The sequence below is a fragment of the Phocoena sinus genome, chromosome 2, assembly GCF_008692025.1.
Source record: "Phocoena sinus isolate mPhoSin1 chromosome 2, mPhoSin1.pri, whole genome shotgun sequence".
Taxonomy (NCBI): Eukaryota; Metazoa; Chordata; class Mammalia; order Artiodactyla; family Phocoenidae; genus Phocoena; species Phocoena sinus.
In genome coordinates this window covers 164953833-164967588 of record NC_045764.1, presented here as the reverse complement: position 1 = coordinate 164967588, position 13756 = coordinate 164953833, and the positions used below count along the sequence as shown (strand labels likewise).

The 13756-nt window shown below is 48.6% G+C and overlaps 1 protein-coding gene across 8 annotated transcripts in view; it reads left to right on the top strand.

Moving 5' to 3' along the window:
* Positions 1–13756, top strand: part of TTC7B (tetratricopeptide repeat domain 7B) — a 240460-nt gene that overhangs the window by 171056 nt on the left and 55648 nt on the right. For all 8 annotated transcript variants that reach the window (XM_032621506.1, XM_032621507.1, XM_032621510.1 and 5 more), the window contains 2 exons: positions 2794–2910; positions 10074–10171. In XM_032621506.1, the coding sequence (XP_032477397.1) occupies positions 2794–2910; positions 10074–10171 (215 nt within the window). The remainder of the gene's footprint in view (positions 1–2793; positions 2911–10073; positions 10172–13756) is intronic.

The following is a 13756-nucleotide window of genomic DNA, read 5'->3' as shown; positions in this document are numbered from 1 at the left end:
GAGGAATCGTGGGTAATTGCTCTTAGAGCCGCAGCACTGCCTGCCAGGCCAGGATACCTTCCCCACGACTCCGTGGCCCTCCGTGGGCTGGCAAGCTCTGAGTTTGACTCAGCCAGAGGACTCGGTGCGCCTCCAGAGAACACCATGGTCTCGGTGGGGTCTCCCCTGGCCAAAATTGTTTGGCACCCAGACCTCATCCACAAGGGTCTCTGGCCTCCAAGTGGGTCTCCACCAAACGCTGTCAGGTGACCGTTCGGCAGCTCCTCCTTCCTTTGTAACACATGTTCCGGTTGACCCATGTCAACTGGACCCATGTCATGTAGGCGATTCTGGTGGAGAAGTACTCCCACCACCTTCTGGACTCATGAAGACATCAGCAGGAGTTGGCTTCCGGCTCTGTAAAAACCCCTCAAGACAGCCTGAGTGGCTGCCGTCCCTTGCAGGCAGTCCTGGAAAGGCCTCAGGGAATTTCCACTTCCTGAGGTGTTTTTGAGCAGAAGCCAAGCCCTGTTCTCACATCTGGCCTCACTCTTTACGCCCACCTGCTGGTAGATCAGGGCCTCCATCCGTCTCCTTACCTGGCCTGTTATTCCATCGTCCTAGGCTTCTGCAGACCCAGGCTTGAGAAGGCTGCAGCCCTGACCCCTCTGGGAGCCACCAGCACCCCCTTGGGCATCCTGTGTTCCATTTGGAGGGAGTGGTTGGTGCTAACCCATCCTGAGCTTGGGTGGCGACTGTTAGGACCGCCCTCCTTCCACCTCTCCCGGGGCAGGGGGTGGACTTTCCTCCTCCGAAGTGCCTGCCCTCAAATGAGTAGTGAGGCATTCTCCTGTATGTCTAAGTTAAATCACTAGAAACATGTGTCTTTACCTTCTGCGGTTTATAGAGAAAATAGTCAGTGAGCAAGTGCTGATCTAAAGCGCACTGACCTCAGAGCACAGTTCTAAGCACTTTGGAAGTGAGGCCAGAGGTTCTTTTATGGAAGGGAGATAAAACCCCCTACTGAGAGGGGTCCTTACACAGATAAAACTGATATTGTTTTGTAAAAGTGCCAAGCATGGCACATAGAAGACCTTTAAAAAACAGGAGTTCCTCCCTGTCTTTGTCTTTTATTAACAACAAACACCAGCTGATATGATACACACTGCGTAAAGATAAAGGTGTGAAAGTGGTACCCATGGAAGACTTATTTGATGAGGTGGAGTTTTAGCTGAATTTAGGAAGAATTAAGGAGCGATGTGGATTAGTAGAGATTAAGATTGAGAGCATGGGCTTCCCTGGTGGCGCAGTGGTTGAGAGTCCGCCTGCCGATGCAGGGGACACGGGTTCGTGCCCCGGTCCGGGACGATCCCACATGCCGCGGAGCGGCTGGGCCCATGAGCCATGGCCGCTGAGCCTGCGCGTCCGGAGCCTGTGCTCCGCAACGGGAGAGGCCACAACAGTGAGAGGCCCGCGTACCGCAAAAAAAAAAAAAAAAAAAAAAAAAAAAAAAAAAAATTGAGAGCATGGCATATATTCTTAGAGTTATGATAAAAACATAGCCTTTGGCCAGTGAATTACATTGGTAGAAGTAAAGGGCCCAGTGGGATCCATGGCACTGAATGGGATGGTGACATAGGAGTGGGCCAGTGGGCAGAGTGTCTTAAAGCAGTGGTCCCCAACCTTTTTGGCACCAGGGGCCAGTTTCACGGAAGACAATTTTTCTTCGGACCGGTGGGGAGCCGTGGGAGGCAGGGCGGGTGGTTCAGGCGGTAATGCGAGCGATTACCAGGGGGGCGGCGGATGAAGCTCTGCTTACTCGCTGCTCACCACCTGCTGTGCGGCCCGGTTCCTAACAGGCCGCGGACTAGTACCCCTGTCTTAAAGGACTCGATAAGGAATTTTGACTTATTATTATAGTCAGTAAGGAATCATTATAGTTTCTTGAGCTGGGAATGAAAATGATTTTTGGAGATCTTTATTATATGACTTCTTAGAGCCGGGCAGGTGAGTGGACAGCAAGACCTTCAGGACGGTACCTGGACTCATGCTGGGGCTTTCACAGGGACAGTAGTGATGAGCCCAGGGACCAAGGGAGCTGATGTCTAGAAGGACATAAGTAGACTTAGGGGGCGGGGCAGCTCTGAGGGGCCACGAAAGGGAGAAGGGGCTAAGCTTAGTGCCCTGGAGGTCTGGGAGGAACGCGAAGCCATCGGTTGTTTAAAAAAAAAAAAGAATTAGGAAGAGGTAGTGGGTAACTATGGGTGACTTTGTGAAGTCCTAGCCCCTACAGAGCAGGGCTGGAGAAGATCAAAGAGGAGAGGGCCTTAGCCCGAGGCCCCCTTTTTATGTGCCCTCGGTTCAGGCTTTCATCTCCTTCCCATGATGAGGATCATTGTGGAAGGTTATTTGTAGATATTTATGTCGATAATTACATCGCCTGTGTAATTTTGTAAATAAATCAAGATTCGCTTTTGATGCATTTTTGAAGTTTTGCAAATAGATTGGCTTTGTTCTAAAAAGCACGGTCTTAATCAAATCCCTGTGTTCTGAGTGAAATTAGCCACTCCAGACACGTTTAACCACACGTGGGGGCGTTGTGCCGGCATTGGCGTTGGGGGTGAGACTTATGCAAAGGCAGGTACTGAGCCGGGAGTTCTGGAATCCTCAGCCCTCCTGCCACTGCTTCCCTCGGATCCAGCCTTTGGACGCCCCCTTCTAGAATGAGTACAGAGCTTCTGGCTACTTTGTTTTGTTCTGGTGGGGACTCTGGCTTGAGCTGTGTTCTTTTCTCCCTTTATCTCCCCACCACAGACTACTGTTTTCCAAAGTGAAGTTGGAGTCGCTGTGCCGGGGCCCGGATGAGGCGCTCCTCACTTGTAAGCACATGCTACAGATTTGGAAATCCTGCTACAATCTTACCAATCCCAGGTAAGAGGCCAGCGGCGGCACCTGTTGTGCGTGGTTTTTGCATGGCCCCTGCCTCTCAGTCCATCCCCGATAGGCATTTAGCAGGACAAATTCTCCACCCCTGTGCACCCCTAGGCCCCCGGGAGCCACAGGTAAGAGCAGTGGAGCCTCACACATTACACTTTTAAGCAGATTTTCTCTTAGTGTCTGATGAAATCTCCAAATCGTGGGTTTCTTATGTTTTTGTTGCCACGGTGGCCCTCTAGGCTCACTTCCAATTGGTCTCCGTCTGATTTCCCTCAGCCAGCCATTTATGTAATTCCCTTTGACAAGTCTTTATCTTTCTGGTGATTTATGGATAGACTAGTCAATTATATATTCCAGATGGGGTTCTCACAGTAATATTTTAAAAAGCCCTGCATAGACAACAGGCCACATGCTACTAAGGAGTGTAGAAATTGCTTTTGACATGATAAAGTGTAATTTTCAAAAGGTTAAAATCATGACCCAAACAAATATAAAAGATTAGCACATATGAAACATAAAAGATTAGCACATATAAAACATAAAAGATTAGCACATATGAAACATAAAAGATTAGCACATATGAAACATAAAAGATTAGCACATATGAAACATAAAAGATTAGCACATATGAAACATAAAAGATTAGCACATATGAAAGATTTTACTTACCTCATTAACTAATGAGGGAAGCAGTAAAATGTTAAGACCCATTCAAAGAAGAATTTGAAAAATAGATTTGCTGAAATGAATTTGCAAATAAATATAAAAACAATAATATTCTCTAGAACAATGAAATACATTGTTTGGGGTTATCTTTTCTACGGAGTGGACATTGATTGTATCTCGACCAGACAAAATTCATAGGTTTTCTACTGGCCAACTCTGCCCCACAGAGATGTGAAAGGGCCCAGCCAGTAGGAGTCAGTCAAAGGCGCCCACCCTGCAGAGGCAGATAATCTGGGGAAGGTCCACTAGTCAACTCCCAGCATGTCCCCGAAAAGCACCATCTTCAAGTCTTGAGCAGTGTTTCCCGGCATGTGTCTAGATTACGAAGTGTGCCCTGACCTGTGAAGGAAGTGATTTAATGAAAAGGGACCTCACGATTCAGGTGAATTCAAACAACTGCTCAAACACTCAGAATATTTTTCAAGTTCGCAGCAAGATGTATGGACAGCCCACATTCTGCTCTTAAGAGTCAGGAGCCTAAGAATGTATAAGTCAAATTGTAAATGTGTTCAAGGGTGTGGCCCACCCAATCCAGCCCAGCAGGAGGCGGGCAGGTAGGCTGGTGAGTCCCTGCGGGGTGGGAGGAAAGGTGGGGTGGGGTTAGGGAAGCAGCAGGGTGCTGGTGGGGTTCCGTGTCAGATCTTGTTTGACAAGTTTCTGCCGTTAAAAACATATATATATTCAAAATCAGGGCCCTGTTGAGGTGATGGGTCCTGATGAGCTGACATGAGCCAGAGTTGAGACCACAAGCCCCATGGGCGGTGTGGCTAGAAGATGGGGGAGCCTGGCCGGGAGCCCCCCCTTGCAGAGCCCGAGCCACAAGAATTACACGAGAGCCCCCTTCCTAACCGTAGCCTGTGGCACGTTACCAGGCCCATGGGGCCCATCTTCCTCTTGGTGAAAAGCTAATCGTGAAACTGGCCTCTTCCCTTTTGTGGGTATGTTCTGGAGATAAAGATCATTTTGATTTTTTAAAAAAATTCTACTTTTCTAAGTCTGTAGGCAGAAATAGGAAATGTCCATATTTATGTCCCAAAGTCCCCACTCCCAGCCTACCAGACTCAGCAGGATTTGAGGGAGGGTCTTTGCCGCGAGCCCAGCTACAGGCGATACTCCCCGAGCTGGCTGCTTCCTACTGGAGCACATCCCTTTGTCTGTACCCCCTTTAGAAGTGAGAAAATAAATCCATCAGCTTTCCCGTTGCCAGTTTTCTCTCAGTTCTCCACACCTCTCCCACCTCCCCACATTTCTTCCCACTTAGCAACCAAGAGTATTGCATGTGAGGAGAAGAAAAAATAGCAGAATTGGAAAGCTTTTTAAAAACACTTAACCAAATGCCTGGGCTGTGTCCGTACTTGCTCAGCTCCCTGAAGGATCCTTCAGGGCCAGGCAGGGGGGGACCTTGGCTCCGGGAGCAGAGTCTGGCTGGGGGGGGGGGGTGGGGGGGGGTGGAGGACGCATCAGCTCTACGGAACTGCTCCCTCCAGCTACTCCCAAAGCCTCGAGGCGGGGTGCTGGCAGTCCAGCAGCCCCTTATTAAGGAGTTTCCTGTTTGTTTTTTTAACTCTATTTTCTCTGGGATATAAATAAATGTTTCTCCTGTAGCCCTCACCAGTGTGCAAATTTAGACATCCTCCCCAGTACGGTCGGGGAGGGCGTGACCCTGGCAGTAGAATAAAGCAGAAGAGGGGAGGGTAGTGTCTTGATGGGGACAGCACATCCCGCAGTTCTCCAGATAAGGGCGGCTCTGGGCCCAGCAGCCTCAAGTCGGGTCACGCGGGGCTTTAGAAGAGGATAGAAACGCATGCACAAGTGGGTGAGAAGCATCCCTGCTTAATAAAAGACGTGAAAACTGAGCAGAAAGCATGCTGGCAGGGGCCGGTTGCTTTCCAGCTGGAGAAGGTCCTCACTGACTTCCGGGCTCAGGCGCCCGTGTTTCTAAGTGTGCTCAGTTGTGAGGGACCTGTGCTCACCCTCCCAGGGCGTCCCACCGCTCACCACCCCCAAGAGCCCCACCCAGGGGCTGGCACAGGCCTCCAGAGCAGTGGGACAAGGGGGCGCAGAAGAAGACACGGGCAGTAACAGGGCCAAACGGAGACAAGACCTGGCTTCCTGTCCTCTGCGACCCGTCCCTCCTCTTCACTCTTGCTTGAAGGAGCACCACCCTCTGGGCCGGTCGCTGAACGGAGCCTTAGGCCAAAGAGCGGTCCCTGCAGGCTGAGAACGCTTCTCCTGCTGTGAGCAAAGGGTGGGTGGCGTTCTCCTGAGTGTACGTTTGGCAAGGTGTTGGTCACTTCAGAAGCCTGGGTTGAGGCCTGCAGCTTTGCGTGCCTTTAGGACAGAAATCCGCCTCACGTTTCGTCTTCTCTCCTGCTGAAGTGCACAGCTCCCTCAGCTCTTGTGCGCGTTGACTTGGCCACTTAAGACAGTGTGACCTCTGGCCAGAGCCTCGCCAGACGGTCCAGCGCTTCAGCAAGGGATGCTGTACCTTCTCTGTGCCAGCACCGTGCTAAGCTGTTTATACATACGTTCTCCTCAACCCCTGCCTCAGCCTTGCAAGAAAGCTACTGTTCTTTCCACTTCATAGAAAATAAAAGTGAAGCTACACTTCACTTTTATTAAAGAACTTGCCCTAGTTTTCTCAATTAAACAACTAGTAGAGCTATTATTCAAACCCAGGTCTGCCGAACATCAAAGCTCTCTCCATCACCCATGCTGCCTCTCTGAATTGACAACCAGCTTTTTTTCCTTTATTTTTATTTTTTATTATTAACTACTTCTTCCCCCTCTTGTCACTGCCACTTAGACCATCTCCATCATGTAGCCATATGATCGGAAGAAAAGTTTTTCTTCCCAAGTCCCATTTCAGTCACATTAACGAATAGCATATAAACATTTTTTTAAAAGAATTTATTTGCTCTAACCTCAGTTGGAAATTGGAAAACCCATTTTTTTCCTTCTGCGGTACGTGGGGCCTCTCACTCTTGTGGCCTCTCCCGTTGCAGAGCACAGGCCCCGGACGCGCAGGCTCAGCGGCCATGGCTCACGGGCCCAGCCTCTCCGCAGCATGTGGGATCCTCCCGGACCGGGGCACGAACCCGCGTCCCCTGCATCGGCAGGCGGACCCTCAACCACTGTGCCACCAGGGAAGCCCCGGAAACCCTATTTCACGCTAGTAGTCATCCATATTTCGGTAGAGCTTTTCCTTTTACAAAGTGTGCTCTCATTCATCTTCAAAGTAGCCCCATAAAATGGGCAAATGTCGTGTTACATCAGACCCATTTTACTGATGAGAAAATTGAGTTTGGGAATGTTGAGAGCTTGCCTTGATTCATGTAATCCAGGCTTAAGTTGCCTGGGAAATGTTCTGGTTTCCTATCCAAGGCCCCTCTATTACATCAGTATTTACTGTGTGCCAGGCACTGTCTCAGAGCTGGGAAAGGACAAGGCTGTGACAAGGACCCCAGGGTTCTGGCTCCCAGTCCACCATCAGCTTGCCTCTTGTGTTTAATCTTTGTGTAGCTGTGTTAGAGGATTTCCAAGAGAAGCTTCCAGTTTCTAGGATAACTTAACCATCAGTACAGTATACTCTGGATTTTCAGTCCTTCTTTAAGGGAATAGAAATTACCTGGATGTGTACATCTACATATGTGGGTCTCTTCAGCTTATGTGCGGTGGATTTGGGGCTCCTTCCAGTTTCCTTTCCCTAAACCCTCTACTAACACCAGTGACCAGTAATGGTTTTCCTTTCCTTCCTGTCATCCTCCTTCGGAGGTGGTCCTGGCACCTAAGGGCCAGACAGAGAAGAGATGAGGTGACTGAGCTGTAGGGGGAGGTGGTCCACGGAGTGCCCAAGTAGATGTGTCCCAGAGGGAGAGAGGAAGGCTTGCCCGAGAGACGCTGGCCAGAATGAGAGAGCGAGGCCAGGCCTCCCTCTGCCCCTCCTTCCATATCCTGTGGATCACGGCAAAGACAAATTCTGCACCATATAAACAAAGAACTAAAACCTGCTTAAAGCATCCAGCAAAATTCTCAGTCAGTCACAACAGTCAGAGTGGAAATGAAATCATCTCCATTTGAATAGTTATTTGTTGCTATATAAGCAACAGATACTATGGAGATAAGCAAATACTATGGAGATAAACTAAGGAATGTAACCAAATATTGTTTCTCAGCTGGTGGAAGGGAAATAGGTCCTGTGTCCCTATCATTGGCTGAGGTTCATAAGTTAAGATCTTCGTTTCAGTTGGGGTTTATAACATCTGGAGTGGAGTAGGAGGTCCTTAACTCAGCTTCTCCACACCTACCGTTGCACCAGACAGCTGGGAATAAGTTGTCTCCAAAAGTCAGCCAGCCTTGTTAACCCCTGATGCATGTTTGGAGGCATGGTGTTTATAAGGACACCTGGCGTGTGTCCAGAAGTTATACTTCTTCTGAATGTTCTGTCTCCATGACCTCAGTTCAGCCTGACACACTTCTGTGTGGGAAGAAGAGGCCACCTCACCTGACAGGGAAGTCACTGAGGCACAGAGAAAGGGGCCTTGCTCAAAGTGACCTACCATTAGTGACAGATGTGGGATAAGAACCCAGACTCCTGGTTGGGTTCCAGGACCCAGCATGACATGCAGCAGCCAACCCTGTGCTCTGATACTTGGTGAAATGAGAAGCCTGGAGGATTGTGGCTGAACCAGACATCTCCCATCCACTTACTGTGATTTGGTCCACTGAAAACCCAGGCAGATCCTTCCTTGGCAATTCCAAGACCTCATTGTGCATCCTGGAATCCCCAAGGTGATGAAAAACTTCACTATATTTTGAGATAAGATCTTCCAAAAAACTCCTAAGTGGGGAGCCATTGCAACATTCAGATAATGAACTCTTTGTAATATTTTTGTAGTATTTTTTGTAATATTTATATTAAAAATACATGCATGAATAGATCAATGCTAGAAATATTCAGTTGCCAATGTGATTAATGCAACTTTGCATGTACTTTGATGCTGTCTTCTGCTCAGAGACATTTATTGTTTCTCAGTCATGGAAATAATTAATAGAACAGATTCCAAAAAGCATGTATCCAGTGTTGTCATAAGTATAGGCTGACAAACCAGTCTGTACTGAAGCAAGTTTCCTTCTGTTTCCTGTGGATTTCTCTAACTACATCACTGGACGTGGAAATTGCAGCCTGCAAACCATATTAAGTTTCATAGCAAATCTTGTTTGTACCACTTTTAGCAACAGCTGCACAGAGGAAGGAAATTGTGTCCCTTTACTGTGGAATTTGAACTTCTTAACGAAAAAAATCATTTGTAGAGCCCCCAGATCGGGGAAAAAAAAAAACGGATTCAAAGAAAAGCATTAAAGGCTCAAACCTCAAGAGACAGATATACATCTTTTGATAGAATACCATGATAGAGGAAAAAAGAATACAATTGTTTAATTGTTTTTACTTACAAGTTTCTTAGAATTAAAAAAAAAAAGCCTTTCTGAGCTGAGCGCCCTTAACGGTGTTTCATTCCCGTTAGTCCCGATGTGGTCTCCCACGTGACTCGCCCAAGGAGTGGGGCTGATCCCGTTACTATACGCAGGAGCAGGCTGGAGAGGGCTTCAGTGCCGGAAGCTAATGAGAACCACCGGCCTGGAGGCTGCTGCCAAAACGCGACTGTGTCCTCTCCAAGGCCCAGCCTTCCCAGCTCGGGAACACCGGAAGGGGGCTGTAGCTGCCACTCTGCCAGCACCCAGCTCAGCGTAGGGCCTCACGCCTCCTCTCTCTTGTCTATTAAATAGAGGTATCAACCACGCCATTTATCTTAAAGGCTTGTTCTTAGGACACAAACGAGGCCGTGGCTGTGATCACCCTTTGAAAAGGAAGGGCCAGTGGTTCTTGAATTTGGCTATGTATTAGAAGCATCTGGGGAGCTTTGAAAACCAGAAATTCTGATTTATTTGGTCTGGGGCAGGACCCAGGCATCAGTGGCTTTTCGAGATGCCCCGGGTGATTTTTCTGTGCAGCCAGGGCTTAGACGCACTGGTGTAGAGCATTGGTTCCTAAAGACAGCTCGAGGGTGATGTGTTCATGGGCTTGAGCCTGAGACTTACAGCACAGAATGCTCATCAGCTTCCCCCACACGGTGGATGGAGAACGTGGCTCGAAGTTCTCATTTTTGTGTCTTACAATGACACAAAAGAGACGAAAATTAGCTCGGGTCTCTGGGTGCGGTTTGAACCGTGTTTGTGATACGGATCCTGAAAGGAATCCCAGACCAGGCCGGGCGGGGAAGCAGGATGCCCGGTGATGAGTGGAAAGGTGCTGAAGAAGCTCAAAAAATGCACAGAAGGTTTTGCTGCATTCAGGAGTCGGGATTGGTTGACTCTGTTTCCTTCCCCTGCCCACCCTTCAAATGACTGACATTTGTAGCTGTGTTTTGCAGTGATTCTGGACGTGGGAGCAGCCTCTTAGATAGAACCATTGCTGACAGACGACAGCTTAATACAATTACTTTGCCAGACTTCAGCGATCCCGAGACAGGTGAGAATTAAAAGCCAGAGGGGCCGAAACGGTGTCAACCAGAAGGGACATGGGGCCTGGCCCCAAGCCGCGCGGGATGAAGACCACCAGGGCCTGGGGCGGGAAGAAGTCCTCACCCAAATAGGCTAAACTGTCACCTGAGGTGCGTTTTCTCCGGTGTCTTTTTTCAAGTATTTGTTCACAGTGGGGGAAGTAATATTACTTGCCCAACACAGCTCTTTGAAATCTATTTTTCCCCTTGCTCTTGGAGCCGAAAATTCGAAACTAAAATTAGACTGTTCCCATCCCCATCAAGCTTCCCCTCTGCTTTTCTGTTTCTTTCTCTTTCTTTAGATTTCAGACCTTGCTAAAATCCAGCTTTCGGTTTCTAATCAGTTGCACATATGAACTCACACAACCCCACAGGAAACCCTGCAGGGAGAGGCAGGTGGGTTCAGAGCTTCCGAATCTACTGACCCCACGAGGAAGCTTGTAGCACTTACTGCCTCGGAGCAGACATTTACACCTCAGTTATCATTTGCGTTTCCACAGTTGCCTAAGTACAGAGGGGTAAAGATACCTCTGTAATCTCCAAACAAGTAACTTTAGTAGTAATACTGACTTTTCAGTGGCAATTCGGAGGACTCGACAGACCCACAAAATGTAAAGAAATCCACGGCGCTTTGAGCCTCAGGGATAGTTCCAGAGCATCATTTGGAAGCTGGTTTTGGTGCTTCTCCCGCCACCCCAGAGGGCCCTGGGTCAGGCTGCATCGCTGTCTGGGTACGCCTGGTCTTCTGTGGGTTGATTTCATGAAAGGAGCCTCCGGGTCTTTCTCCTGCACTGTGCCAGGTCCCGGCTCCTGACCAAGCCCCCTCCAAAGAGCCAGAGAGCAGCCGCCCGAGGCTGCCTGCACAGCCGTCCTTGGAAAATCTCTCCCCAGGTGGCAATGGGAGCCGGGTGTGGTACTCACCAAGCCCGTCCTCACAGCTGCCTGCCTTCCTGTGCTAGTCTCCCTTTTACCAAATTTAAAGTCGGCCGAGAAGCCTGATCCCAGGGCCTTGGGGCTCCTAGGTCAAAAGAGTGTTGGGCATTGGAAAGCAGCGTGAATTATAAATTAGTGCAGTTTAACAGGGCTTGAAGCCACTGCTCAAAATGCAGGCCAGCTAGGCCACAGAGAAACTCGCCCCTGGAGTAGCCTGGCCCCTGGGTGGAGGGGCAGTCATTGGTGGGCTTTAGACGGAGAACCAGGCAGACCCTGACCTGGGATAGCACAGCAGAGGTCTGCTTGTGGTCCAGACCTGCTAGAGGGACGTGTGTAGCCCCCCTCGCTGCAGGAGAGGAAGGTCAGGCTGTCAGGACTTAGGCACTGAGAGGTGAGGCTCGGACCCCGGGGAGAGAAGAGAGGGAGGTAACAGTCACTACGGCTGGCTCACAGCTGCTGTGGCTGCCCAGGGCCAGCTTCCCCTTCTGCCCACCCACAGGACCCTGAGAGGACACTCATACTAAATTCAGACCCCCTTCCCCTCCAGCTGACTCGGGACCTTAATCTCCCCTGAGGTCTGAGACTTTCATCCACATCACATTAAAAACAGACAGTGGGAGAAAATGAGTGAGGCCCTTGGGATTCATTCTCCCCTTTGCCCCTTGGGACCTTTTCCCCAGAGCCTCCAGGAGGCTCCCACTTCAGGTTAAACATCAGGTGCCGTAGCTTCCAGCCGAGGTGTGTTCTACGTGGCAGAGTCGGGGTCGCTGCCACTTGTCCGTAGTGGACAATGCTCTCCCTCAGGCGCTGGCCAGTGACCAGTTTATTCTGTTGTGTGGTTGTATGTCCACACGACTCGGCCCTCCAAGACTCCTCTCACCGGCCCGGCCCCCACAGCCCAAATCGTTGCTTTTCACCACCACCACCACCAGTTACTTACCCAGGAGGCCAGGAATCACGAAGCAACAGAAGGCCATGTTAGCAGGCCTTATATCAGTTGCAGACTGATTATAAATGATGGTAAAAACATTCTGAAGTGATCATTTAAATCAGAGAGACTTAAAAATTAGGAAGACTCACCTATACAATGGAAAAGATGCCTCCATCTTGATTAATAAAGCCCCAGTTTTAGATAGTTCGAGCCCCGTTGGGTGGTCGCAGGAGGGCCAGCGGTCCTTATTAGTGCATCAGTGGGGACGGCTACTGTCTCTGTGAACCACCCACAGGTTTGGTTCAAACTTGATTCGCGAAGGTTCAATAGAGATGTTTTGCTTCCGTCCCTGCCCTTTCCATCTTGCCTTTCCCTAAAAGAAAACCATTTTTTTATTAGCTTTTTGTTTACCCTCCCATGCAAATAAGATTATATCTTATTTCCCGTGTCCCTTGACTTGAAAATAGCATACCATATGCGTGCTGCACAGGCACCCTGTGACGTGTCCCTTTACACATGCCCTGAGGATTCCTCTGCATCCGTTTTGGGAGAACGTCCTCAGGCTTCTGCCAGTGCTTCTCTGCTTTTCGAAATGCATCCGACAAGAGCACAGCCGGCAAAGACGTCGTGGCCAAAGCCGAGGTGACCTGCCACGGTTGTGATACTGCCAGTTCTGAGTCACCCAATGTTGCAGTAGACTCCTCCGTGAAGCCACAGGCCCTCTCGGATTGTTTTTGTCTTCCAGAACTAAAATTTATTTCCTTTTTTAAAAATTTTCTACTGTGGAAAAATTTCAAGTATACCAAATAGAAATACTCGTATAATGAATCCCCATGTACCTACCACCAGCCTTCAACAATTCCTATTCTTTTTTTCCTGTATCTCTGCTGTCCCACACTTAGTCTTTGTAGACTATTTTTGAGGCAGATCTCAGACATCATATTTTGCGGCAGATCTCAGACATCGTATTTTGCCTGTTAAAATTTCAGTGTATATGTCAAAACAGATGAGAGCTCGGTTATAAAAATATAACCGAGATACCATTATTATACATCTGGGTCATTATGAAGTACAGGCTCAGTGTTCTTGATTTTGGAAAGTGAATAATTAACTGGGGTATGGTTTTTCCACCTCTGAAACTGTCCGTTAATGCAGATCTGTGTAATAACATAAGGGGAACCCATGTCTAAAAGCTTTTGGACTATAGCTGAGTCCACTGTGGCTAAAGAGTGGACATTGGTTTTATTAAATGGATGTGGCAGACTGAAAAAAAAAAACCCTTAAAGAATATGCTTTCCCTTCTAATATCACCTCTGGGTCCCCGTCCCCCCCACCTCTGTCATCCAATAAGTCCTAGCCATCAAGAGAGAGGAATCCAATGGAGTGACAGTCATTTAACTTTGAAGCTTTGAATCATTGTCTTTTCTTCGGAATAAGTTAGTTCCTTAAATAGAGGAGGAAAAAGAATTCTTTTTCTTCCTTTTGCCTTCAAAACAGGAAGTGGAGTAAGGAGATTTATCTTTAATCATTGGTAGATATTACCAGACACCGATCCGTAGTAATGATTCTTTCACCTTGAAAGTTTGATCCACTTTGTCTGGGAAAAATTTTAATTTGTCACTGCAGTGGTTCTCCCTACTGCTGTGTATCTCTCCAGCTGAAGGCATGGAAGTGACAGTAATAGCTTCCT